The following is a 24,781-nucleotide window of genomic DNA, read 5'->3' as shown; positions in this document are numbered from 1 at the left end:
TGATTCAAATGTTAATCCCAACCAAAACATACCTTCACTGCAAACACAAACGGGTGTTTGACTAAACTGGGCGCCCAAGTTGACACGTATAATGAACCACCGCACCCACGCTGCTCCGTTACAACCTGCAACTCTAGTAAGAAAACACAAACTGTGAGCTGATTTGCACGTGATGTCTCTGGCCACACCTCCAAGCTCTCAGGCTAGCCTCCTGACCCCATGCCTCCATCCAGAAAGAAGATAGCTATCAGGTTCTCCAAGGACACTGGGTGTCACCTGTCGTCTGGTCCTCACACTGGTTCTGCAAGGTTCTCACTCAGTTACACATTTGTAAGGTGCCTCCTGGGGACAGGTGCTATGCCGAGGGGAGCCTACGCTGGGGAGCACGATGGTCATAAGGCAAATGTTACCAAGGGGAAACCTCGACACAGGGCAGGCAGCCTGAATCTCCTGATGAAGTACACAGATGATAATAGCCCCTTTCGTAACACCCAAACACCCTCACCACCCAGCTCCCTCATCCCTGGGAAGGTCAAGGTTCTGAAGGGGCCTGCAGTTCCCCTCCCCCACCTGGCCAGGCAGCTCCCAGGAGCCAGTGACCCCGCCCCCACCTGCCAGCAGGAAGTGGTCAGGTGGCATTCCTCCCTAAGGGCCTTAGAGAGCAGGGCCAGCCTGTGACCAGGCTCTGAAGCCATTTGCACCAGCCAGATCAGACAGGCCAAGGGACTTGGGGTGTCTGCTAGGGGCCTGCTGAGTCACAGGGTGGGCCTGAGTCAGTGCCCCAACCTCATGTCCTGTGTCCAGAGCTGAAGAGGATATGGGGGCCCCAGCTCTATCTTGGGTGGACCCCCCACTTTGGGAAGGTGGCACTGACCCCAAGGGGTGGCCACTGGAAGGGGTAAGCAGCCCAGAAGCTCTCTGGAAGCCCCTGTTGCCTCTGGGCCCAGATGCTGTGAGCCATCCTTAAAGTGGGCATGTCTCCACTCGGGGAGGCAGGACTTGTAAGACGGCAGCAGACAGAGAGCCAAAAGGACAGATGCCCTCCACCATGTACCCAGAACAGAAGGTCTTTATCCCTCAAGGAGAAGTCCAGGTCACACTGTTGGGTTAGACACCCATCAAAAGATAGCTTGTGGCAAGTATAAGTTTGGCACTAAAGTAATTGCGGTTTAAAAGGTTAAAAATGATTGCCAAAACCGCAGTTACTTTTGCACCAACCTGATAGACTGTGATGAATAACCATGTTGCTTGTTCCTTCTGAGTTGGAAGAATTACGCACCTGTGTCCTTCGTTCCTGAGTGCAGGTTCTCAGTGTGCAGGGCACGTTGTCATCCCGTGTGTGTGTGGGGGGGTGGAGGGGGGAGTCACAACACTGACTGCAGGGCCCACCTCTGAAGGTCGGGCAAGCCTGAACATCTGCATTGCCACCACATCCCCAGGTGATGCGCATGGTGAGGCCGGGGGCCCCCACCTTGAGAACCACGGCTCTATGGAGGGGATCGTGCTCAATTTGGTCACCGTAAAGAACTTGATGGGAAAATGTGATGGCCTCCTGGCTGAAGGGACTTTGGGAAGGTCCCGTTTCCTGTGATGGACACCTGGGGATTATGTGTGGCCCAGGTGTGTGCCACAGCAAGTCTCGCCTTGCCGTCCTCCCTCGGCCCTCCTCCGAGTCCCCTGAGAGCTCCCTAGGGCGTTGGCACTGGATCTTCCTCTGCGGGCTCCCCAGCTGAGGCCCCGTCTCTTCATGTTACTGGGTCTATGGCCACACCTGACGTGCAACAGGCTGGTCCTTGTGTGTGTGTTATTTGGGGGCTTGTGACAGATGTGGATCCATCCATGTCCGAGCTCACAGCCCATGCTCTCCCGTCTGTGACCCAGCTCCCAGCACTGGCTGTGGGTGCTGTCGTGGAAGCTCTGTCATCCTCTCTCGTCCTCTGTCCCACGTGTAGAGGAGGGAAGTGGCCGCCCTCGCCCCGGAGCCAGAGCAGCTCTGGGAAGGGCTGTTGAGGGCAGGCAGTACGGAGTGGGTTCTGTCTGTGTGAGAGGATTTGGGTGGCCCAGGCTCGAGGACAAGGTGCGAGGCTTGGATGAGAGGCCTGTGTCCTAGTTCAGGAGAGTCCCCCGAGCAGTGTGGCCTCATCGAGCCCATTATTTCAGGTGCCGATGATGGTGCTACCTCTGTGGGCATCCCCACACTGTGGGAAGGGACCACCCCTGTAGGAACCCAGTCAGCAATTAGCCTGGAATCCAGGGGTAGGGGTGGGTGGGGGTGGGAGTGGTTCCAGGTCATAGAGCGTCTTTGTTTACCCAGAGCATCACGCCAATCTCTTTCTGTGCTAATCAGCGTGGTCCCAGAGGCCTCTGGACTCCTGGGGTCAGGGAAATAGTGTGAGGGGACTCTCCAGACCCACCTCCTCTGCTCACTCCAGAAACCAGGGAAGTGGCTGCGCCCTCTTCAGTTTTACAGTGAACGCATTCCTGAAGCCAGCATGCGTCTCCCCTCATCCTCACCCCGCTCTCAAGAGAGTCCCCTACTGGCCCCCTCCATGGGCCCATTCCCCACATGTGCCTATCATTAAAGCCTCACAGTCACCTGGGAGGACAGGGCCAGAACTGCTGTCCCCACTTTCTAGATGAGAGAGAGAGGGTCATGGAGAAGCAGCCACTTGCGTGTGATCCGCAGCCACCTCTCCTCAGGGCCAGCCTCAGGCCTTTCCCGGCCTTCTCGGCCTCTTGCACAGAGAAGCTGCTTGCATGCCCACCCACCCCGGCCACCAGCAAGGCCCTGCTCTCGCGGAGCTGCCCCCTGCAGCGGTCTCATCCCAGGCAAGCATGTTGGCCACCAGCTCACCAGATGGACACCAGGCTCATCTGAATCATAACCTGGCACTGAAGGCCTCGCCAGGTCCAACCCCCGAGCTGCTGTCCTATCACCACGGCTGTTTCTGGCTGTGCCCCCACCCCCAGACAGGCGTCCTCTGTCACAAGACGCTCTGGCAAATGGTACAACAGGAGCGCTTTGCTGGCACAGAGCTCACGGTCAGGCCTGGCAGAGCTCATAAGGGTGCAGTGAGGACCCTGTGTGGCCTGGTGAGAGTCACCACCTGGCAGGGGCTGCCCTGCGTGGGCTGGGGGTACAGTTCAGCGGGCGGGGGGGCTCCTGCCTGTCCCTGCTTAGTCTTGGTGGTAGGGAGTGACCTGAGGATCAGGCTGGAGCCCTGCCCGAGGCTGACCCACTCGGAGAGGTGGAGGGCGCCAGCTATGCTGGCCTTAGGGACCCCATGACATAGGCTGACTGTCATCCACTCACTGTGGCCCTTTGTGCAGGCCCCAGCTGTGGCCCCTTCCTGAGGGGGAAGAGGGAGTTGCCACACCACAGCCCATACAGAGGTGGGGCCCACCACATATCAAGGCCCCAGGTCCATAAACTGCTCCCTTCCTGCAGCCCTGCCCTCCCCTCTGTTTACCTGTGTCAGCTGCAGAGATGTCCAGGCAGATAAGAGCCTGCTCTCCTCCCACCCTGGCAGTCAGGGGTCTCCACCCTGCAGAGTACAGGCCGCACCCCTGCCCTGGAATCCGGCTGTGGCAGGGTGGTTAGTGCTGACCCCCTTCAGGGGAACTGAGCACGTACCTAACAAATATGTGCTCTTCTGCAATGGGCTTCTGTCATAGTCATCCCTGTTTTCTGGGGACACTGGCAGTGGGGAGGGTCCGAGGAGAGGAGGGCAGGTCTGATGTGAGGGGAATATTTCACTGGCAGGGAAGGGGGTGCTCCCGGCTGTGCTTGGGGGTGTCTTCACTGATGGCTGAACACTGGGGGGTGGGGAGAGGCGGTATAAACAGGCTTGAGGAGTACAAAGTGCCCCTCCTTGCTCATCTGGGCACAGAGTGCCCCCCTGCCCACTGTAGGGTATTGGGAGGCCTGTAGATGGTCATCGAGGCCAGGCCGCCTGTGCCCCCAAGGAGCTGCTCTTGTCAGTACGCGTCACCCCAGCTTGGGCTCCCTCATGTGAGGCAGCACTGGTGGTTGAGAGCTAGGATGCAGGTGTTCAGATCCCCGCTGCTCTACCTGCTGTCATCTCGGGGGGCTGTCTCCTCACAGCCTTGGTCTGCTCATCTGTGAAATGGGCATAGTGGTATCAGCCTGGCTTGTGTGGCAGTCTCATGGGCGATGCCTGTGGCGTTGTTGATGGTGGGCTATTGGGATCCCCAAGACTTGGTTTAGTCCCCCTCCCCCATTTTGGGGGCTCTCTGGGCCTCTTGGCAGCTGTCCTGCAAAGTATAGGCCTATTGCTGTCTGCTGGGCCCCTGGATACCCTGTGGGCCACCCGTACTCCCTAGGCAGGTCGCTATCCCCTCTTACCACCCATGCCGTCCCTTTGTCCCCTGCACTGTCACCTGTCTGCAGCTCCCCACCCCCAACCCCTTAAACAGGTGGTTCATCAACAGCCTGGGGCTCAGTGTGCCTGGGAGGTGGCATTCTGCTGGTGTTCTCCAAACCTGTGGGGAGTAAGCAGGTCTGTGGTGGGCCTGTGGCTGCCTCGTGCCTCTTGTGAGATTTCTCTGTGCCCAGCTCACAGCAGCCGCCACGCCTCCCTAGGCCCTCGGCACTCACCATGGCTTCACAGAGCAGGTGCAAGGAGGGGGCCTGGTCGTCCTCAACAGGTCAGGTGAACCATAAAACTGCTGTTCTGGTCGCCATACTAATTAACCCAGACATCGTGCTAGTTAGACCTGTGCCACGGCACCCAGGGTTCATGGCTGGGCTCCAAGTAGGTAACACAATGCCCCTTGGCTGCCGAGGGCCCCTCCCTCTGCCCAGGCCTCCCCTTCACCCGTGTTGTCTCGTTGACCCTCGTCTTCTGTTGTCTTCAGGCAGACAGACCCCTTTTCTACCACAGGCCTCAGTCTTCTGTGAGATGGAAGGGATTCCTGTGAAGGTCTGAGTTTCAGAGCTTTGTAAACTGAAGTGCTATAGAAACCATTTCTCTCCTCTCAAGAGGGGTGTGCATTAGACGCTGCCCTTGTTTCTCTTAACTTTCCTTTTCCATTGGAGCTGGGCGGGGAGGTGGCCACAGGGTCGTACCCTTGCGACTGCCCAAGGTGCTGTGGGAGCAAAGCCCCTGAGAATGCCAGTGCATGGCCAATGCCATAGTTGCCAAGGGGATAGAGAGGCCCTGGCCACTCATGAGGGTGGGCTTCCAGGGTGGTGGGTGCTGCACGTGGGACAGGATCTTGGGTGGGCATGTGCTGCAAAATGTGTCATGGAGGGTGATGAGCAGGAGGCGGGTGATTGGAGGGGCAGATGGCTGAAGTGCCACGTGTTTCAGGAAGACTAACAGGCTTTGCTCAGGCTGTGGGCATGACAGGTGAGGGAGGGTCTGAACCAGCCAGGCCCCCTTAGCTCCCCTTCCCACCCTCCACATTCTCTGTGCTGTTCAAGTGTCCCTGCGTGCCTGGAGATCTGAGGTGCCAGGCCGCACTGCCCATGCTGACCCTGACCATAGTTCTTGTCCTGAAGGGTGGGGGCATGCCCGGCTGCCTAGGCCAACCTCGCCAGCTTTCCTCTTCCAGAAAGTTAGACTTGATCTAAGCCCTGGGTCACCTCTGGGCCTGAGTCTGGCTTCGTTTTTGCCCCCTGCCTTGGGGGGCATGGCAGGTGCGACCACCTGAGTGCTGTGGGAGCCACTGTGGGAGTGTAAGGCCTAGTTACCCAGGCAGTTACCTTCCAGTGGAGGGTAGGGGACAACCAGTCACTGCCGGGTACCCCCTCTGCCATGTCTCCCTTCCCGCTTCCTCCTATCCTTGCCCCGCCTGCCTGCTGGCAGAAGCTAGCAGGGAAGTGTTTATGGGTTTCTCCTCCAAGCCAAATAAGGCAGACTATTCCGGGGAGACGCAGCAGGCTGGGGGAGAGGGGGGGGCTGGAACCAGGACCCCCGCCCCTTGAAGCTGCCTGACCTGGCAGCTGTCATCTGGGGATCCTGGGTCTCTTGTCCCTGGGCCCTGCCTGGCCTCTGAGGAGCCTTGCCCAGCTGGTAGCACAAGGCAGGCCCACAAGGTGTCTGCCTGGTCAGGAGACCCCGGGTCCAGTTATTCTGCTGCCGTGGCTCAAAAGACTCCTGTCCTTCCCAGCCTCCAGCCCCTTCTGTGAAAGGAGAGCCTGGGATATGCAACCCAACCCCCTGCTGTGGTATATTTCCCCCAGTCTCCTTTTTTCCTCCTCATCAGTCCACCTGGTCATGATTCTAGTAACACATGAGAATGTTCTCCTTGTAAAAATGGAAGCCTTTCAGATAGAGCCAAGGACCCTTCTGTACAGATGAGCATTGACGTCAGCTTGGTGTTGATCTTTCTGGGCCTTTTTATACATCTGTGTACACAACTCGTGTTGGTGTTTTACTTTTAATCTTACGCAAGAGAAATCGTGGTGTGCATGTATGGGGTATCCAGCAGTGCCTTAGACATTGGTCCACGTCTGTTCTCTCCTACTATGCGCCAGGCACTGTTTCCACGGCAGCCTCTGATGGGCGATGTTTATGATCCCTTCCACTTAACAGCCGAGGGAACTGAAGCACCGAGCGGCCCCATCTCCTGCAGAGCTGGGTGGAACCGCCAGATTGCAGGCTCCAGCCCTGTTTTACAGATGGGGGACAAAGGCCCAGAGGAAAGCTAGGACAAGTTTCCTGGTTCCTGGTAAGGGCTCTGTGCCACTGAACCACATTCTTCCAGAACTTCCTCCTCACGACTTAGCCCTTGGCCATCAGCCCTTTTCTCTTCGGCCCAGCAGGCTAGCCCAGGCCCTTAGCAGGATCACAGTGGGAAGAGGAAGAAATAGCTGTATAATAGGCAGCAGCCCTGGGATCTGGGCCCCGCCCCCTCCATCTGCCCCTCTTGACTCTATTTCCTCCATGTGCCAAGGCCCTAGCCACCACTGGGAGGGGCCTGGTTGTCCCCTCACCAGGGTGGGAGGGTGAGTGGCTCTGCCCGAGCCCTCGTTTCCTATGTTGGTCCTGCTGCCCACCAGCTACCCACTCTGACCTGCTAGTCCTGGACCAACCCTTCCTGCTTATTTGTCAGCAGTCTGTCCTATGGGCCAGTTTGGCAGCCCCTGCACACTGACCTAAGGGACCCTCATTCCCCTGCCTTCTGAACTCAGGGCCACCTAGATCCACACCATTTCCCGGGGAGGCGGTATCAGCCCAGTCCCTGGGACTCCCTCAGTTTCCTCACCTGCAAAGTAGAGGTAATGATATGCCCCTTGCAGGTCCACAGGATCAGTGATGGTAATACTAATAGTGATGGCCATAGTGTGTCCACCACCTGCCCAGGCCTCACCACCTCCCCCTGGGACCCTGGCAGTTTTAGCCATCTCTCCCAGGGTAGTGTCCTACCCTGTAGGTTGCAGGGCAGTGTGATGTCGTGCGCAGGCTACTGGGTCTGTTTCCTGGACTCTCCCTGCAAATGGCGCTAAACATACCTGCCTCCGAGGGCTGCTGTGAAGACCCTGTAAGCAGCCATGTGTGGGGTGCCTGCCCATCACTACCGCAGCCCTCTGTGCCACGTGATTTGTCCCGCTTCATCGATGGGGAAATCAAGGCTCGGAGCAGACAGTCCTTGCTGGAGTTCCCTCAGGAAGGAGGGGGCGGGGAAGATCCAAGCGACTCCAGGCCCTGGCAGTCTCCTTTCCGCTGAGGCATAGGCTGGCCTCTAGTGGATGTGCCCCAGGAGCTGCGTGTGACCTGGGGTCTTGGTCTCGGGTGTTTGGTGTTCCCTCGGCAGACCCCCGTCTCCCTGCGACTGTGGCTGTGGTGTCCAGCCCTCTGCGTGGAATGTCCCAACTGAGTGGTCCCGGATGCGTGTGACTCTCATCGCTCTCCCTTTTCACCTTCCCTTCCTGACCTGGCAGCAGCTGAGGCTCAGGGCAGTCTGTCCTGTTTCCTGGCCTCAGTTTCCTCATCTACAGGACAAGGATCTGATGTGCTGGGTGAGGGTCTGGGACGGGTTAAGTTTGTGCTGGTGGGGATGAGGGAGCTCTTTCCTGCCCAGCTTGGCTTTCTCACTCCCCCCACCCTCATCCTATTGTTCCTGGCTCAGGAAAAGGCATATTTCCCCCATGAGGTCACTATCCTGGCCACTGGCAGCTACTGATGGGGAGGTGGGAGTTGTCTGGGCAGGGCAGCCCTGTTCCCCCTTCTCTGATGTGTTTGGTCCCTACCTCCTCCCAGGCTGAGTTTTTCTCTGCTGGAGCCTGGGGCTGACCGAATCGTCCTTTAGCCTTCGCTAAGTCAGCCAGACTTGAAGGCCCAAAGCAATGCCTCCTCGTCCAAGTGGTCTGCTCTGATGCCCTGGGCCTTCTCAGCATGCATAGTCACTGTGGGGCCATGTTCGTGGTCTTAGACCAGCAGCCCCGATGGACAGACTCGGAGTTTTCTGGAAGCCCTGGATGTGGAGCCAGGAGTCTGGACCTAAAGGCCTGGCTGTACCACCCATCACAGAAGCCCTCCCCTCTGAGAACCTCTGTTTCCTCATCTGAACAATAGGGGAGTGCAAGAGTTGGCCCAGGTTCCGCTATTGAGGCCAGTTTGCTTCTGCTCCCGGACTAGCCCGAGGTCACTCTTGCTCTGCTGGCTGGCCTCTCACCCCATCGCCAGTTATTGACCACAAGGGGAGGTCGACATGGTAGGAACATAACCCAACCCCTACTTTTTGCCTGACCCCTGGGCTGCCCTGCTGGGCCTGGGAGCCAGTGGCCTATCTTTTCTAGCTCACATCCCCTGGACCGCCATCCAGAGCTGTCCAAGCGCCACCCACATGCCCAGTGCCAGCTTGCTGGCAATGCAGATGGCAGAAGATAGAGTCAGGGAGACCAGCCAGGGCTGGGCGGGCTGGCAGGCTCCAGTGGGGCAGGAAGGCTTGGGCATGCTGCGCTCCAGCACATCCTGGGACCCTTAGGAGAGCTAAAGCCTCAGTTTTCTCATCTATCTGGGTGGAGACGCTCACCTCCCAGGGCACTCACTGCCTTTCTCTAACTGTTGGATGTGTCCCTTGTGCCTTGACAGTGTTTGCTCTTGGGTCAGCTGTGTGGTAAATGAATGAATGAATGAGTAATGAATGAATGAATGACTCTGTAGGGAGGCTGTTATCCGTTCCAGGGCAGGTCTTATGCTGGGCTATGGCTCACACGGACCTTCCCAGGGTGGGGGCAGCACCTGTGCAGTCTGTTCCAAAGTGCTTCACATGCTCCCCTCTGACCCTGCTCCCTCTCTCTGACTCTTCATCTCCCATTTCCCGCTGTTGGGCTTTTGGCTGACAGAGTTTCTCTGAGTTTCTTTTTTTCCTGCTCAGCCTGGGGGTTGGGAGAGGATGGGCGAGGACTGGCCCCTTGCTCACCTCATGGCTCCAGTGGTAGCAACAGACCTGGCTCGGGCCAACCCCTGCCCTTCAGGCTCTGGTTTCTGAAATCTTCACTGATTTCAGGGACTGTTTATTTGTTCATTTTGGTCAAATACACATACCGTAAAATTTACCATCTTAACCATTTTTAAGTGTATGGTTCAGTGACATTAAGCATATTTCTCAATATTGAGCAGTTATCACCATAATCTGCAGGACTTTCTCATCATCCTAAACTGAAACTCTGCGTCCATTAAACACTAACGCTGCGTTCCTCCTCTCTTAGCCTTGGGGTCCCTTACAGAGCCAGGCCGGGGAGCCTGTAGGAGATGTGTGGAGGTGAGAACCTGTCCATCCTCGGAAACTGTGCCTCTGCCTCCAGGAGCTTCCCTGGTGCCTACTCCATGTTAGATGCCCTGTCACGGGCTTTTGAATGCCATCCCTGGTGCATGTATCCTTGTTCAGTGTCTAGTGTCCCTGGCAGATGAGAACTTGAGTGCCTGAGGACAGGGACCTGCAGAATAGGTCTTCAGGAGAGTTACTCTGATGACGGGTGGGTGGGTGGGTGGGTGACAGATTAGAAGGACCGATGGATGGGTGGGTGGGTAGATGGGTAGATGGATAGATGGGTGGATGGGTAGGTGGATGGAAGGTAGGTGGGTGGGTAAATGGATGGATGGACAGACAGATGGCTGGCTGGCTGGAGAAGCTCTCACCAGGCTGCTATAAAAGGAGAGGGTGCCACCTCTCTGGGGATAGGGCTGGGGCTGGCACTGTGGTGGGGAGAGAGGCAGAGCCCAGCGGCCTGAAAAGTGCAGTTCTGGAAAACAAAGGAACTTTAGAAGGCTTCTTTGCCATAAGTGCATTTCCCTTCCGCTGCTTGGGCCGGATCAGATTGATTTTTTTTTTTAATGAAAATGTATAATTGTTGTAAAACTTTAGATGTAGAGTTGAGCCGATCGCTATAACTAGTGTGGGTAATGGAAGGAGGAGGCATCTTAAGTTTAGGGCCGGCTCCCTGGGGTGTGGGAGCATGCTACAGTGTCCAGAAAGGAAGGCGGGTGAGCCGGAGCTCGGAATCACAGCACCAACTGTGTGGTTCTTTGGGGTTCCCATGTTGCTGAGGTGATAGAAGGGGTTTAGGTAGAGGGTTGGTGGGAAGGGACTGAAGCCCTGTACTAGGCACCTCACATCTGTGATTCTGGATTAACTGTCCTGGTGACTTTCGGGCAGGTAGTTTTAACGCCACTGTACACATGTGGAAACAGGCTTGGAGGGCACGCTGACCACAGGGCTTACAAGACTGGGGATGAGAGTTGGCCTTGCTCTGTGGGCGGCAGCTGTCTCCCGGCTTAGCAGCTCTGCCGCGGCAGCTCTGGCTCCTCTTGCGACCGTCTCCTCTCACTTCCTCTGAGATGCCTGAGCTCCTGGTTTGGGCGAGAGACTGTCCCAGGTGAAGGTGGAGGTGGAGGTGTGAGGGGCGCGTGAGCCAGCCTGTGTTCCCTCTAGTAGATATCCTGGGATCCCACATCCTGGCAAGGATAGGGGACAGGCAGAGATCTGGACAACCCCCCACACTGCACCACTGGTGACCGGGGGCTTGGGCGTTGGGGGAGGGTGTCAAGTGTCAGTGCGGTGCTGCTGGGGTCTCAATGGTCTGAGTTCTGTGAGGAGGAGTTCCTCCTTTGTCCTGGCCTCTGAAGTGGGACCACTGAGGGAGTCCAGCTATGGCCTCTCCCAATTGCAGGGGCCCCAACAGCCAAAGCTTCTTTCTAGCACAGGAGGGGATGCCATCATCACTAGCTAGTGACTGGCAGCGAACTGTGCTGCCTCTGCAACAGCAGCTGCCCTCAGCATGTTTCAGATGCCTTTGTCTCTGGAAGACCCTGGGAAGGTCATTGTGATCAGAGGCCGTGCAGCAGGCAGGGCTCGGGGTCATGCCCCCAAGGGGATCCTCATTCTTGGAAGGCGTGGGAGGGGTGCAAAAGTGTCTTCCAGACAAACGCTGCCTGTTGGCGTTGTCCCCAGAGGCCCGTGACTCTGGTCCATTCTGTTCCCGGAGGAGATGACCTGGACCTGGCTTATTTTTAGCACACCCCACCTGGCCGTGTTGCCTCTCCCAGGAGACGTGGTCTATGTAGCCATGTCCCCGCCAACCTGCAGTCAGTCTCAGCCTGGCGGTGCAGACAGCTCCTAGGGATAGGTCCGAGTCATGACCAGGCTCATGGCTTGCATTTGGGGGTCTGAGGGGCAGAGAGTGGAGGCAGGACAACAGGTCCCCTCTCGGCAGACAGCTTCTGGAGCTGGCTTTTATCCCATGCCTCTCAGTGGAAGGAGAGGAGTCAGGTCCCTCTGCTCATAGACGTCTGGATTTTGGGGCTGTGCTGTCCAGGAGGGCACAGATTCATGGTGGGCACTGTTGCCTGCCGAGTCCTGTGCTGTCATCCTGGGCCTGGGTGGGCAGGGCTGGGGTCAACCTGGGCCACCTTGCTAGTGGCGGCGATTGAGAAGCAGGGTGGGAAGAGGTGGCTCCAGCCCTCGGGGCCTTGCCAGTGGTGCGCACGTGCTACTGGCCCCCTTGGACAGCATGCAGTGCCTCTCGGGCACCCCAGGAAAGGCTAAGTGGGTTCCCAGTTCCTGTGATGAGATATGCATCAAACATGCTGCGTCTCTATGTCATCTTCTGATAACACAGTTCCTGGGGGACAAGTGAGGTCCCCCAGCCACCCTGCTGTACTTTGTCGAGATAGCGTCAAACAGGGTGAGACTCTGGGAAGTACCCACAGGGTGGAAAGATGTGTTGTTGAGTTAATAAGAGGAAAGGCGGGAACAAGCTGCTGAGACAGAGTCAGAGGCAGGAGCCAGGCCAAATGCTCCATGCTGGGCAATTCCACTCAGTGTGGCGAGTGAGGTCCTAGGGAAGGCATAGCCACAGGGGCAGGGCTGCTGCAAAGGTGGCATGTCTGGGGATACAATGTGGCCGTGGATGTGCACAGGTGGCATGTAGCATGTTGTCTGGACCAAGTGACAGGTGATGTGTCACGTGCTGAGCACCGTGGCTCCCCCATGCAGGGAGGTAGGCACCCTTGCAGGGATGACAAGCACAGTGTGGGGGGTGATTTCCTGGGGGGCGTTGTCCTGGGCGGGTGATGTTCGGGGGGATGGTATTCAGAGGGCGTGGTATTCAGGGGGACGATGTAGGGCGTGGGGTTGGCCATCCCCTGCGTGCAGCCCTGCTAACCATGCGTCTCCCCCTGCAGCCTGCCTGCTCCGCTCCAACGCGCTCTCGCTGGTCTACCTGCTATTCCTGCTGCTGCTGCCCTGGTTCGCAGGCCCCTCCCGCCAAAGCATCCAAGGTAAGGGCCGGGCAGTGGCTCCTGCCTGTAGGAGGGGAACTTGGGGCTCAGAGCTCTTTGTCTGCGTGCACCCAGCCCCGGCACCCAGGGGGAGGGAAGCATTGGGTGCTCCTCAGAAACCCTGGGCAGCGAAGAACTTTCTCTGTGGTTTACCAGTCATAGGTAAAGGCTGAGCAGTCCCAAGTCTCAGTTTCATCATAGACCTTTGCTGATCTCAGACTCTCTTCTCTGACCACATGTTTCAGGGGCATGTTAAAGAAAATGGGGGGTCGTTGGATGGATTCCCCTGATCCTGTGGTGACCCCCCCCCCGCCCCGTCATGGGTTCAGGCCCAGAGCTGTGGGCTGGGCAGGCTTCCCACCAGCTCCCTCTCCCGTCCCCTGCTCTGCTCCAGCACCATTTCTGCACCTCTCTGCCTGGCAAGACTCCAGCCAATCCCTAAGTTCAGTCACCACATTGGCTTTCTCTGCCCCCCACCCCACAGAGTCAGGCTCCACCCATGTTTGCTGGCGCTCCATGGGGCCTCGGCTTACCTCTAGCTACCTCAGACTTCAGGTAGTTGGACACACCGTGTCCCCATCCAGGTCCTGAGCTCCTGGAGTGTGGGCGCTGTCTCAGGTTTCTGTGTCCACCACGTAGATGGATGTAGGAAAGCCCATCAGGGAGGCTATGCCCACAGGAGGGTCTGGACAGTGGGCTCACAGCGTGGACCCATCTGGGAGGGGCCAGGACCCCATGTAGGAGAGGGACAGGGCAAGTGCAGGCAGAGCATAGGCACGTCCCCTGTGGAGGGACATGCAGAGCTGCAGTGGATGACATGGGGACAGATGGCAGGAGGGGACCCACCCCTTCATATGGGAGCCCGACTGTGCTCTGTGGGTACTTCAGTGTCTGTTTTTGTTCCAGGTTTTGTCAGGGCAAGTGCCCAGGGACCTATCCCCAAAGGCTGCCCTGTGTCCCCGGGTGGGAAGGGCTCTTAGGTTTCAGAGGGTGAGGAGAGGCACCCAGGCTTCAACGAGGGTCCCGGGGAAACAGGTTGCCAGCAGCATGAGCCCCAGTACCCTTCAGAGATGGGTGAAAAGTCACCCAGCAGGCAGGCCGACGGTTTGGCTGAGACCATGAAGGGAGACTCGCACTGCCCTTGGGAGGTGTTGGCTGCAGCAGACTGGCTGCGTGGGGGCCTTGGGGGCGTCTGAGTGTCCTGTGGCTGCTGAAACAATTGCCACACTGAGGAGCTGGAACCACACGTGTTTGTTCTCTCAGGTCTGGAGGTTAGAAGTCCTGCACTGTCTCCCAGGGCTAGAATCAGGTGTCACAGGGCTGGTTCCTCCTGGAGGCTCCAGGGGAGAACATGTTTCCTCGTCTTTTTCTGGCTTCTTGGCCTGAGGCTCCTCCCTCCATCATTCAGGGTGGCAATGGCCAGTCAAGTGTCACCCCCATCACCCTGACTCTGGCTCTCCTGCTAGTCTCCCACCATTAGGATTCTATGATAACACTGGGCCCACGCAGGGACCAGGATTAGCCCCTGTTTTAAGGTGAGCTGATTGGCAATCTGATTCCCTTTCACCGTGTAAGGAAACTTATTCATGGGGTCCAGGCACTGGGGTGTGGATGTGCTGTGGGAGGGGTCATTCTGCCTCCCACAGGGGGACAGGTCATCCCCTCCCTGGCCTGTCACACTGGCTCTAACTGCCCCATCAGGCTGCCTCCTTGCTCGGGGTGTTTGCAGAGGGCACTGGTCTTAGAATACATGGAGAGTTCAGGTGCAGATAAGAAAGGGGCCCCAGCACAGGCACAATTCTAGGAGCTGCTGGGGACCGGGCCAGACCCCTCCCAGGCTGACTCAGCTGTCCACCCAAGACTCCCAGCTCAGGCCAGCTGGGCCCCCTTCCCCTCTTCTCCCGGGGGGAGGGCCTGCTGGGCAGAGTCTACCACCCATGCCGTCCTCTTCTTTGCATGGAGCCAGTTCTGTATGTTCCCAGGCCCTCAGCTAAAAGCTGCTTGTCCTGTAAATGTTTCAGTAAATATCTCACGCCCCTTATGTGACTGGAAACACTTTCCTCTGATCGGCAGTGGAGGAAGTGCAGGCTCCAGCCAGGCCAGGGCCAGGGAAGGAGTCCGGAGTGGGGAGGGGGAGGGTGCAGAGGGAGAGGCACTGGGAAGACTTTCCTCCTGGCCTCCGTCCGTCCGTCTGTCCGTCTGCTGGCCTCAGAGGCCCTGCAGAGACAGGAAGACTGTGGGTTTTTCCGAGCAGGAAAGAAGAAAGTGGGAGGCCTGCCCATGCCTGAGCGCCTGGCCAAGGGTTCATGAGTTGTGTAGCGCTAGGCCTTGGCTCTGGCATCTGGTGGAAGGTCTGATGCTGCCTGGGGCCCCTTGGGCACTGTCCCCTGTCCCCATCCCCACACGGATGTTAGTCTGACCCAAGGGGACCTGGGGTGCATCTCCTTGTGCAGGGAGGGGCAGAGTCTGGAGATACCTGCCTCCGTGTTTCCTCAGGGAAGTTCCAGCCCTTTCCGTGGTCACTTTGCCCAGTGCTGGGGGCCGCTGTGCAGGGGCTAGGGCTGTAGGCATGGGCCGTGTGCCCACAAAGGACAGGGCAGAGGTGCAACAGAAGCTGCAGGGAAACTGTGTGACCTGATTAACATTTAGGGACTCAAGGAGGCCCATCCCTGCCTTAGAACAACCCCCCCCCCCGAGGCTGCCCTGCCAGCACGTGGGCTTTGCTTTAACTTAGGTGCTTCCATGAAGGGTGGAGGGCCTGTCAGGCAGGGCCCTGTCTGGTCCACTTCATGGAGCAGCACACATGAGGATCCCTCATATCTGTTGGGAGATGAGATGAGGGGCCCCTGGGTGTAATTCCTGTCATCCTCGCCCAAACAATGCGTCGTGTGATCTCATGCCTCTGAACAGAAGTTTCCCCCTACCCAGCTCTCAGCAGAGCAGATGATGCGCCCCCTCCCCCAACAGGTTTACACCCTGCGCTGCCCCTGTCTCGTCCTCATCCTGCCCGCCACCCCCCAGACTCTCCTTGGTGAGATGGGGCCTCGGACACCTGGAAGATGCCCCTTCTCTTGGCTTCTCAGAGCACTTCCAGGAATACCCACGTGCACTCCATGGTTGGCCCTTGCCAGGCTGTGTGTGTCGGGGGAGGGGAGGCTCATCACAGCCCAGTTCGGCCCGTGGTTGGCACCACACCTGCAAGGGGCCTAGGCTACCCCAGAAGCCCTGTGAGCAGGGCCTTCATGGACCACGGTTCAAGGGGAAACCAAGGGCGTCAGGCGGGGGAATCTGTGAACTGGCTGGGAGGGGGCAGTAGGAATCAGGGCCCTGACGAGGGCAGAGACGCTGTGAGCCTTTGCAAGCTGAGCGTCCACCAGGCCAATTCTGGGGACTCAGACCCAAGGCTCCTGCTCTGGGTCAGACAGATGCTCTTTTACAAACCCCCGTTTGGGAGGACCCCCCCCCCCCACCTTCCTGTGCCTCTGGGACCCATAGACTCCCAGCCTTACTTTCTGTTTCTCTGGAGATTCCTGCCCAAACCTGAAGACCCTAACTGAGGACCCAGCAACTTCAGGATGGGTGATTTCTATGCCCACTCCTGCCCTGCCATGGACAGAGGTGAGGTGTACCTGCCACACAAGGGCAGGGCCTTGTCCATCTACGGTGCTACCTGCCCAGGTGATCCTCAAGTGTTGAGTGGCACTCAGGTCCCCAGCAGAGAGGGCAGGTAGTGCCTCTCAGCAACTGCATTGGACGGTCCAATGCCCTCCTCCCTTTTCCCCCTAGCTTCCCTCTTCCCTGTCCACTAATGGTACCCGTTCCTCCCAGCACTGAGGGCCGAACCTCAGAGTCCACAGGGACCTATTTCCAGCACCTCTAATGGCCCCGGCCGCACCCCTTATGCCTCCTGAGCAGATGCAAGACTCCCTTACCTTCCTGGCCCCCTGCTTGCCCACAGCCAAAGGCTGCCCTCTGGGCTCGGCTCACCCATTCCTGCTACCCACGTGTGAATTCCCAGGGGACTGGCCGCTTCCAGCTCAGTTGGGTTTGTGCAGGCAGGAGAGTATCCCAGCTTTCATAAGTGGTCTGTTGAGTGCCAGGCAGGGCCTCCCCTGGACAGGCCAGGACAGACCCTCCTCCTTAGAGGTCAGACCAGCAGAAGAGGTGGAGGAGCTGACTAAGTGAGGGGAGCAAGGGCTCAGTAGAGCCCCAGAAGTGGAGGAATTCAAGAAGCCACCAGACATCCAAGGAGGCATCCGGAGCTCAGGGCTGGGGGTAACGGGAGTGGGGGTGGGGGTGGAGGGGGCACTGTTAGAGTTGAACGTTTGGTGGCGCTGGCAAGCTGGGGGTCCACGGCCACACCCGGAGAAGAGGGCCAGGTTGGAGCACCTGCCTCAGCAGGGCATCGCTCCAGGCACACATTTCCCGTCCCAGGGGTGCCCCTTGGGCCCTCCCTGCCTCTTCTAGCCAGGTAGGAGGAGCTAAAGCCACAGAGGCAGGGCTCCGGCCCTTTGGCTTGGTGCTGGCTCAGGGTCCAGGACACTGTGCCGCCAGCTGAGAAGCGAACCCGGAAGGGGAGGGGAAGACAGTGGGAAGTGGTGACATGCCTGCCGGACGGATGTACAGTGGTGCTGGATGGGAAGGCTGTCAGGCATGATCCAGGTAGGTGATTGGGTTGCTTTCCTGCCACGGGGCCTTCGCCCTGATGCTTCCCTGCCTGACTTGCAGGCCCTGGCATGTCTGGGTAACCCGTCAGTCTCGGTAGTGCCATCGAAGCCAGCCTTCATCTCTGTGGCTTGGGAGCAGGGTGAGGCCACAGAGTGGGGCAGGGGTGGTTCTGACCAGGTACCCTCCCACCATGTCACCCATTGGGACTTCCTAGATCTTCAAGAGAAAGGCCGTGCAGGCAAGCTGGACAGAGGGGAGCCTGAGCAGTGGCAAGGGGGAGGCTCTGCCTTCTCACCCTGTGGCTCCTGTGGATTCCTGGTGGGGAGAGGTGCAGGCCAGCCCCTGGAAGGTTCTCCCCCACCTCCACCCCCGGAGCCCTGCACAAAGCCCCCCTGGCAGCTCAGCTCTGTACTCCTGTGGGGAGGCCTGCGGCCTCTTCCTCCTCTTGGCCTGGGGCTCTGAGCAGAGGGGCTCAGCCAGGGCTCAGGACCAGACTCTCCCATTCATTTTCCATTTCTCCTTCCCACCAGCGTGCTATTTCTTCCACAGCTCCACCCTGCTCTCCCTCTTGCTCACCCCTGCCTATCACAGGTCAGAGGCTGTAATCGAAGGGTCAGAATGTTAGGGTTGGGAGGGACCTAGAAATGAGCAAGGCAGATAAACTGTCCCGATCCCGTCTGGGGGCCTCTCTCGGTCGTTCAGGGGACACCCTCTCTGAGCCTGGCTTCCCTCGGTAAAGTCAGGCGAGACAGTGGGTGAAGGATAAAGGACTCAGCCTTCACTGTGGGTGATCCCATGTCACTCCAGAAGTATCACCTACTGGGAGAGGGGAGACAGGCCAATTTTGAGTCTATTCGACAAATAATGATGCTGAATAATAGTGAACAAAATGGACAGGGGCCCTGAGCTTACCAGCCTCTTCTGGGCAGGAGAAAGAGGGCTGGTTTGATGATGACCCCATCTGTCCACGGGCTCCAGGAAGTTGAAAGAGGGGCTCAGCTGCTCTGTGAGTTGTCAGTAGCAAATCAGCCGGCCAGCAAGGGTGAGGACCTGATGTCTCCTGCCAAAAAGCTAGGAACTGGAGGAAGAAGCTGTGTGCAGCCGGTGTCCTAAACCCAGGATTCAGAGCTCAGAGAGCAGTAGTCACAACCAAGCAGAGGTGTCTGGTCCCAGCCCCTGCACAGCGTGGGAGCTGCCCGCCCACTCATAGGACAGAGGTTACTCCAGGGCTCCCCGAGTCCTCCCGGCCCATAGACCACAGCCGCCCAGCCCTCTCCCTGCAGCCAAGGTCTCCCTGCCAGGTGGGCTGAGTCCTACTTCCCAGTGAGCAGGGTCTAGACATGGTTATGAATGCCACATCCTGCCAGGCTCCAGGCGAAGAGAGGGCCCTTATGCAGGGCTGCCCCTGCCTGCACTCATGGGCTGCTGGGCTCAGCTCTACCTTGACTTCTCCCCCCATGAGGTGGGGCCCCCAGGATGATGAAGTAAGACCAGTGAGACTCTCAGCCAGTGGCCATCTTTCCTTTCCGCAGTGACTCTTTCCGTGCACACGTTGGAAGCCCCATGATACCCCCCAAGAGGGTGAGGCTTGCCCGACTTTTCTTAAAGAGCCAGGATCCCCGCCCTGCCCCCCTCCACTACCAATCCCAATGCATGTTTTCAGTCCACACGGGTGAAGCAGTGCTCTGTGGCCAGGGCCACGCAGAGCGACACATGTTTGCTGGACATGTGAATAAACCTGAAGGTGTCGCCTCAAGCCTGGGGGCCTTTCCAGTGCTGGCTCCTGCCCCCCACTGCCCCATACTCCCAGAGAGCATGCGAGCTGGTGTGCTGTGCTCTGCTGAGTCACCTGCTTTGTGTCTATGGGCAAGTTACTTCAGCTCTCTGTGTCTATAAATCAGAGGTCATGTAGTGCCCACTCGTGGGGCTATTGTGCGTGGTTGGTCAGTGGGATGGTACAGAGCACTGCATGAGATCAGCTGCGGGTGGCCCCCCGGGATCTCATGTACGTGCTCAGTGTGTGTCCAGGGCTGATAGCCAGGGCTGTGTGCCGGCCTCACCCCTCCTGCTCTGCCTACAGGTCACACTGGCCGCCTCCTCCGAGCCCTGTTGTCCTTCAGCCTCCTCTTCCTGGCAGCTCACCTCACCTTCCAGATATGCCTACACACCGTGCCTGGCCTGGACCAACTTCTGGGCTCGAACTGTGAGTCACCGAGGGGTGGGGAAGGGTGTGCCTAGGAGCAGCAGGTCTGGGGGAGAGCTGTTGGCCTTCTTGAGCTAGCTGGAGGGGAAACGGGAGAGAGGGAGCCACCACAGCCCTGCAGGAGCCTTGGTTGTCCTTAGGGAAGTTGGCTGCTCTGCCTCACCCAGGCTTTGCCTAATGTGGCCTGCCCCTGAGGGCCTTCGATTTCTGTCTAGCAGAGATGGTTCCAGTTAAGTGCCCCAGTAATGGCCGACTGTCGGGCTGGGCTGAGCACCAGTGTGGTGATGCTGGAGTCTGGCTCTTGGGACAGCCCTGTTCTTAGGCCCCTCTCTCTCTGTCAGCATCGTCCTCCAATGCATGCTGGGGCTTAGAGACTCAGCCCCACTGCCCTGCATCCTTTCACCCCATGGCCGGTATTTCCAGCTGGCACCCAGCCCTTCAGCTCCATTGACATCAAGACGAGGGAGCCCTACACTCCCAATCCTCCTGCCTGGCCGGGGTCTCCCACCTCTAGGTTTTCCAGGCTCCCACCTGGCACATACTCAGCCAAGTGGGCAGGAAGGATGCCCCACCTGACTTCCCATTTCATTCCATGATGAACGTGTCCGTCCTGTAGTTTAGAAACTGGACGGAAGTCAGGTGCCTCACTGATGTACTGGTCCTGAGACCAGTACAGCTCTGAGACCAGGCCTCCCCACTCTGACCCTCAAGGAGCAGCTGGCCCTGGCTGACGGGTGTGAGAGCCTGGCTCAGTCTCTGAGCCACTTGGACCCTGCGAAGGCTGCATACCATCCAGCTGGGCTGTGAATCCTGTTCTGCCAGGAAAAACTGATGGGCCTTTGATCTGCCTGGCTTTCCTGGCTGGGCCTCAGTTTCCCCACCAGTAAAGGCAGTGTTTTTGAGCATCTGAGAGACTGGCAACAGGTGCCCTGGAGACCAGGGGTTCCATGACTCTGGGGCTCCAAGGACCTGTTGGTGACAAGCGGGGGGGTTGCTTGTGACCCACTCACTTGACCCAGTTCCCTTGTGCCTTTCTCCACAGGCAGCCACTGGGAGAACCTCTCTCGACTTGTGGGAGTCACGAGGTAAGACCCCCAGGGGATTTCCTGAGCCCAAGAGTGGGGTCCCCCTACTCCATGCCCCACCTCCATTGGCACCTGCCTTCCTGGGCCAACCAGTGGGCTCTCCTGCCCATCACAGGCTGGACCTGAAAGACATCCCCAATGCCGTGCGGCTGGTGGCCCCCGATCTGGGCATCCTGGTGGTCTCTGCCGTGTGCCTCGGCCTCTGTGGGCGCCTCACACGGGAAACCCGGCAGAGCCAGTGCACCCGAGAGCTGGTGAGCTGTGGGGGGCAGAGCGTGTGTGTGGAGGAGGGGTGCTCTAGAGCTGCATCCTGGATACATGAGGACTATTTTACTTTCTTTTCTTTTTTAACAAATGTGGGGGTTTTAGTGGTAAGAGTCAATATGTGCGAATTATGAAGAGAAAAGACACGAGAGTGGAGAGAAGGTGCACGTCCCTGGGAGGGGGACACACTAGCAATGCAGAGCATATCCCTTTAAGGCCTGGTTCTGTCAGGGTTCCCTCAGGGGAAACACCTGCAGGGACCCCAGACGGCATCTGTGCCCTTAGAGACCATCCTGGAGGACATTCTTTGTGGTCACAGGACAGTAGGGAGTCAGCAGTGCTGGAAGATGGCCTGTGCCGGACATCAGGAGACCTAGGGACAGAAAGACTTGTGGAGACAGGGATGGACATGTAAGAGGCCACTCCTGTCATCAGTGGGCTATGTAGGCTCGCAGGCAGCAAGAGACTAAATCAGAGACACTAACCTTGGAGGGTCCCGAGTCTTCCCTGGGGCAAGGCGTGAGCGCTGAACTTTCGATGTCCTCAGTCGAAGAGTCGGCACTCCTCTGTCACACACAAAAGCTGCAGTCGCGAGCCCACCTGGGCCCTCCATCCAGTAGGGCCTGGTCTCCAGGGCTGGGCCCATCCAAAGGTCCCAGTACGAGAGCCACCTGGGGCCCACAGGCTCCTCTCACGCCCCTAGCCCCAGTGTCCCTTTGTCCAATATCTGAGACTTGCAAGGCATGACGGCCTTGACCTTCCTTGACCGAGGAACCCAGAGAGGGCAGGCAGTTTCCCACAGCAGGTCAGGACGACTCAGGCTGCTTCTGAGCCAGTCTCTGAGCCACTTGGACCCTGCGAAGGCTGCATACCATCCAGCTGGGCTGTGAATCCCGTTCTGCCAGGAAAAACTGATGGGCCTTCGATCTGCCTGGCTTTCCTGGCTGGGCCTCAGTTTCCCCACCAGTAAAGGCAGTGTTTTTGAGCATCTGAGAGACTGGCAACAGGTGCCCTGGAGACCTGCTCCCCCACCGTTGCTGCCCATCCCACAGGGCAAGGCTGGCACCCCCATTTCAGAGGGGGAAATAGAGTCCTGGTGGTCAAGTAGCTTTTCCAGGTCTTTGTGGGAAGTTGAGCCAGGGCTGGGGCTGCCCTCGTGCCTGCCCTCAAGTCCCCCTCCTTTCCCCCAGGGGTTCTTGGGCACCAGCGGGTGCATGGGCCAGGTTTGCCTCTGGTTTCCTCATTAGCAGAGCCAGGGCTTCCTGGAACAGCTCTGCCGGGAAGTGGTTGGACTATTCCCGAAATCTGTGGGTGGGCAGGAGGGGTAGCCTTCCACTCCACGCTGCCCATTGGGGCTGGACTCTGGTCTGCTGAGCGACTGGGACAGGTCACCTTCACCCGAATATCCTCAGTGGCATAAAGTTTGCATCATCCTGCCAACTCAGGGGCGACTGGTGTCGCCGGACAGACCTCGGAACAAGGCAGTGGGGTCGCCCTTCACAGGTGCCCAGTTTTAAAGCCCAGAGCTAGGAGCAGCTCAAACAGTGCATAACACCACCTGGCAGGGCCACATGCACACGTGGTACACATAATTGTGTAGTTGTACATGTCCTGATTGTCATACCCGTGTACGTGCACGCTCTGAGGGGGTGAGCTGGGCTGTGGTGGGAGGTCAGGAGACGAGTGGACACCTCTGCCCCGTTCCCCTTGACGTCCTACGGGACCAGTCGAGTCAGAGCTGGAGCCAGGCCTGGTAGGGCTGGATGCCACGGGTGGCCCCCAAGCACCTGTCATTCCTCCCAGCAGCTGCCTCTGTTTTTTTCACTCCCAGAAATGCTCATTTTTCACAGGCCTTCTCAGAAGCTTTCCCAGGGCCTGGGCCAGGCTGTGGGCGGGGGTGAGCTCAGGCCTGGCTGCCGTGCCTTCCAGCAGACGTCTCCCCCATCTGGGCTGGCTGGGGCATTCCTTGCATTCTGGGGTCTAAAGGGAGAACCCTGGTTACACAATCTGACCTCAGGGGCCTGGGCCCTGCTGTGATATCCTGGGTCCTGGATATCCTGTAGCCCCATTCCCTTGGCCTGCTCCTTCCCTACAGCTCAACTGTACCTCCCTGGGGCCTCCCAGTGTCCCAACCCCCCCAGGCTCTATGAGGGCAGGACCTGTCTGGTTCATCTCTCCTGTCCAGTCCTTACCTGCATGTGACAGATGGGAAACAGACTCAGAGAGGTTAGGTGACTTGCCCAAAGCTGCACAGATGGGAGCCTGGAGCTGGGTTGTGACCAGGTCACCTAGCTCCAGAGCTGTGCTCTTATCCCAGACACGTAGTGCTGCCTCAACCTCTGGGAAAGGCACAGGCAGGGCTCCCATTTTACAGATGGGGACCCAGGGAAGGGCCCGGGCATCTGACACAGAGTTCGTGTTCTTTCTGCCTCACCCTGGCTCTCCTTGATGTCCAGGAAACAGCTCCATTCTGGGAAATCTTAAGGTAGGGCTGGGGAAGCCGGGGAGGGCTGGAAGGGCCATCCTGTTTCCTCCCAGGTAGCCTGCCACCTCCATCCCTCTTGAGGTTTGGCTTCCAGAGAGCTGGCAGGGGGCGCCTGGCTATGCCCCTCAGGGCCTGCCCCTCACTTTCCTGAGGCCCCATGGGCAGCAGAGAGGGAACAGGGTGCAGACAGCCATGTAATCTGGAGTCCCTTCCAAGCTTCTGCTTTTTTACTTATAAGGAAACTGCTGCTTCAGCCTGAGGAACCAAGTGTAGCGGTCTAAAGGTGCTTTGTAAACTGTGAAGGGAAGTGCACACATGTGCGTGTACTGCTTTCTTTTTTCCTAAAAATCCTTACTTAGGCCCTCTTAGGAGCCAAACTAAGCAGGACCAGGGACTTCAGGAATATGCAGGAAACTGTGGGACCTGCCTGTTCTCAGGGGGGCCCCAGGTCTAGATGGGGAGATAAAGAAGAGGCCCTTGAGGGGTCCCAGAATAGTTCAAGGTCAGTCATTGTGCCAGGGATTGGCAGGAGCATGTTTTGGGGCCAGAGTGGGCTGCCTCCAGGAAGGCCTGCAGGGCTGTGAGCTTGAGAGAGGCAGTGGGAAGATGGTGGGCAGACCTTGGGCACAGAGGGTGGTCCAGGTCCACACGTGGGCTGGCAGCCTTTTGGCCCTTGGAGGAGCAGTACCTGTCCCTCCCTTGTGGCTTGAGTACTGTGCCCCTGACCTCCATCCCTCCCTGTGACCTTGGCAGGACGATGATGACAGGGAAGTGGACACTGGCTCCCCAGTGGGGCTGCAGGGAGCCCCTGCACTGGCCCCCAAGCGGAGGTCGCGGCTGGCCACCCGGTTCCGGATCACAGCTCACTGGCTGCTAGTGGCCGCCGGGCGGACCCTGGCCATAGTGCTGCTGGCGCTGGCAGGTACCCACTGGGTCAAGAGCGGGGATCCTGGCACTAACCGTCATACTGGGAGGGCTTTTGGCATCTGCCAAACTCCCTGCTGACCAATGAGATGGAAGTCACACAGCCCCGGCCCAGCATAACCCTGTGTGCCTCTGTCCGGTCCTGCAGGCATCGCTCACCCCTCGGCCTTCTCCAGTGTCTACTTCCTGGTCTTCCTGGCCATCTGCACCTGGTGGGCCTGCCACTTTCCCATCAGCCCCGCGGGCTTCAGCGCACTGTGTGTCATCGTGGGATGCTTTGGCGCTGGCCATCTCATCTGTCTCTACTGCTACCAGATGCCCTTCGCCCAGGACGTGCTCCCACCTGCCAGCATCTGGGCCAGGTGAGGGCTCGCCACCACACAAGTCCCGCTCTGTCCCC

General features: G+C 58.4%; 1 protein-coding gene across 1 annotated transcript in view; it reads left to right on the top strand.

Annotated features, from left to right (window-relative positions):
• PIEZO1 (piezo type mechanosensitive ion channel component 1 (Er blood group)) overlaps positions 1-24,781 on the top strand; it is a 65,024-nt gene that overhangs the window by 18,589 nt on the left and 21,654 nt on the right. The window contains exons 2-7 of the mRNA XM_081032539.1: positions 12,657-12,752; positions 19,501-19,623; positions 20,666-20,708; positions 20,824-20,962; positions 24,211-24,379; positions 24,530-24,743. Of these exons, the coding sequence (XP_080888665.1) occupies positions 12,657-12,752; positions 19,501-19,623; positions 20,666-20,708; positions 20,824-20,962; positions 24,211-24,379; positions 24,530-24,743 (784 nt within the window). The remainder of the gene's footprint in view (positions 1-12,656; positions 12,753-19,500; positions 19,624-20,665; positions 20,709-20,823; positions 20,963-24,210; positions 24,380-24,529; positions 24,744-24,781) is intronic.

This window comes from Rhinolophus hipposideros (genome assembly GCF_964194185.1).
Source record: "Rhinolophus hipposideros genome assembly, chromosome: 21".
In the NCBI taxonomy this organism is placed as follows: domain Eukaryota; kingdom Metazoa; phylum Chordata; class Mammalia; order Chiroptera; family Rhinolophidae; genus Rhinolophus; species Rhinolophus hipposideros.
The sequence above is the reverse complement of the archived record's forward strand: the minus strand, read 5'-3'. Positions and strand labels throughout refer to the sequence as shown.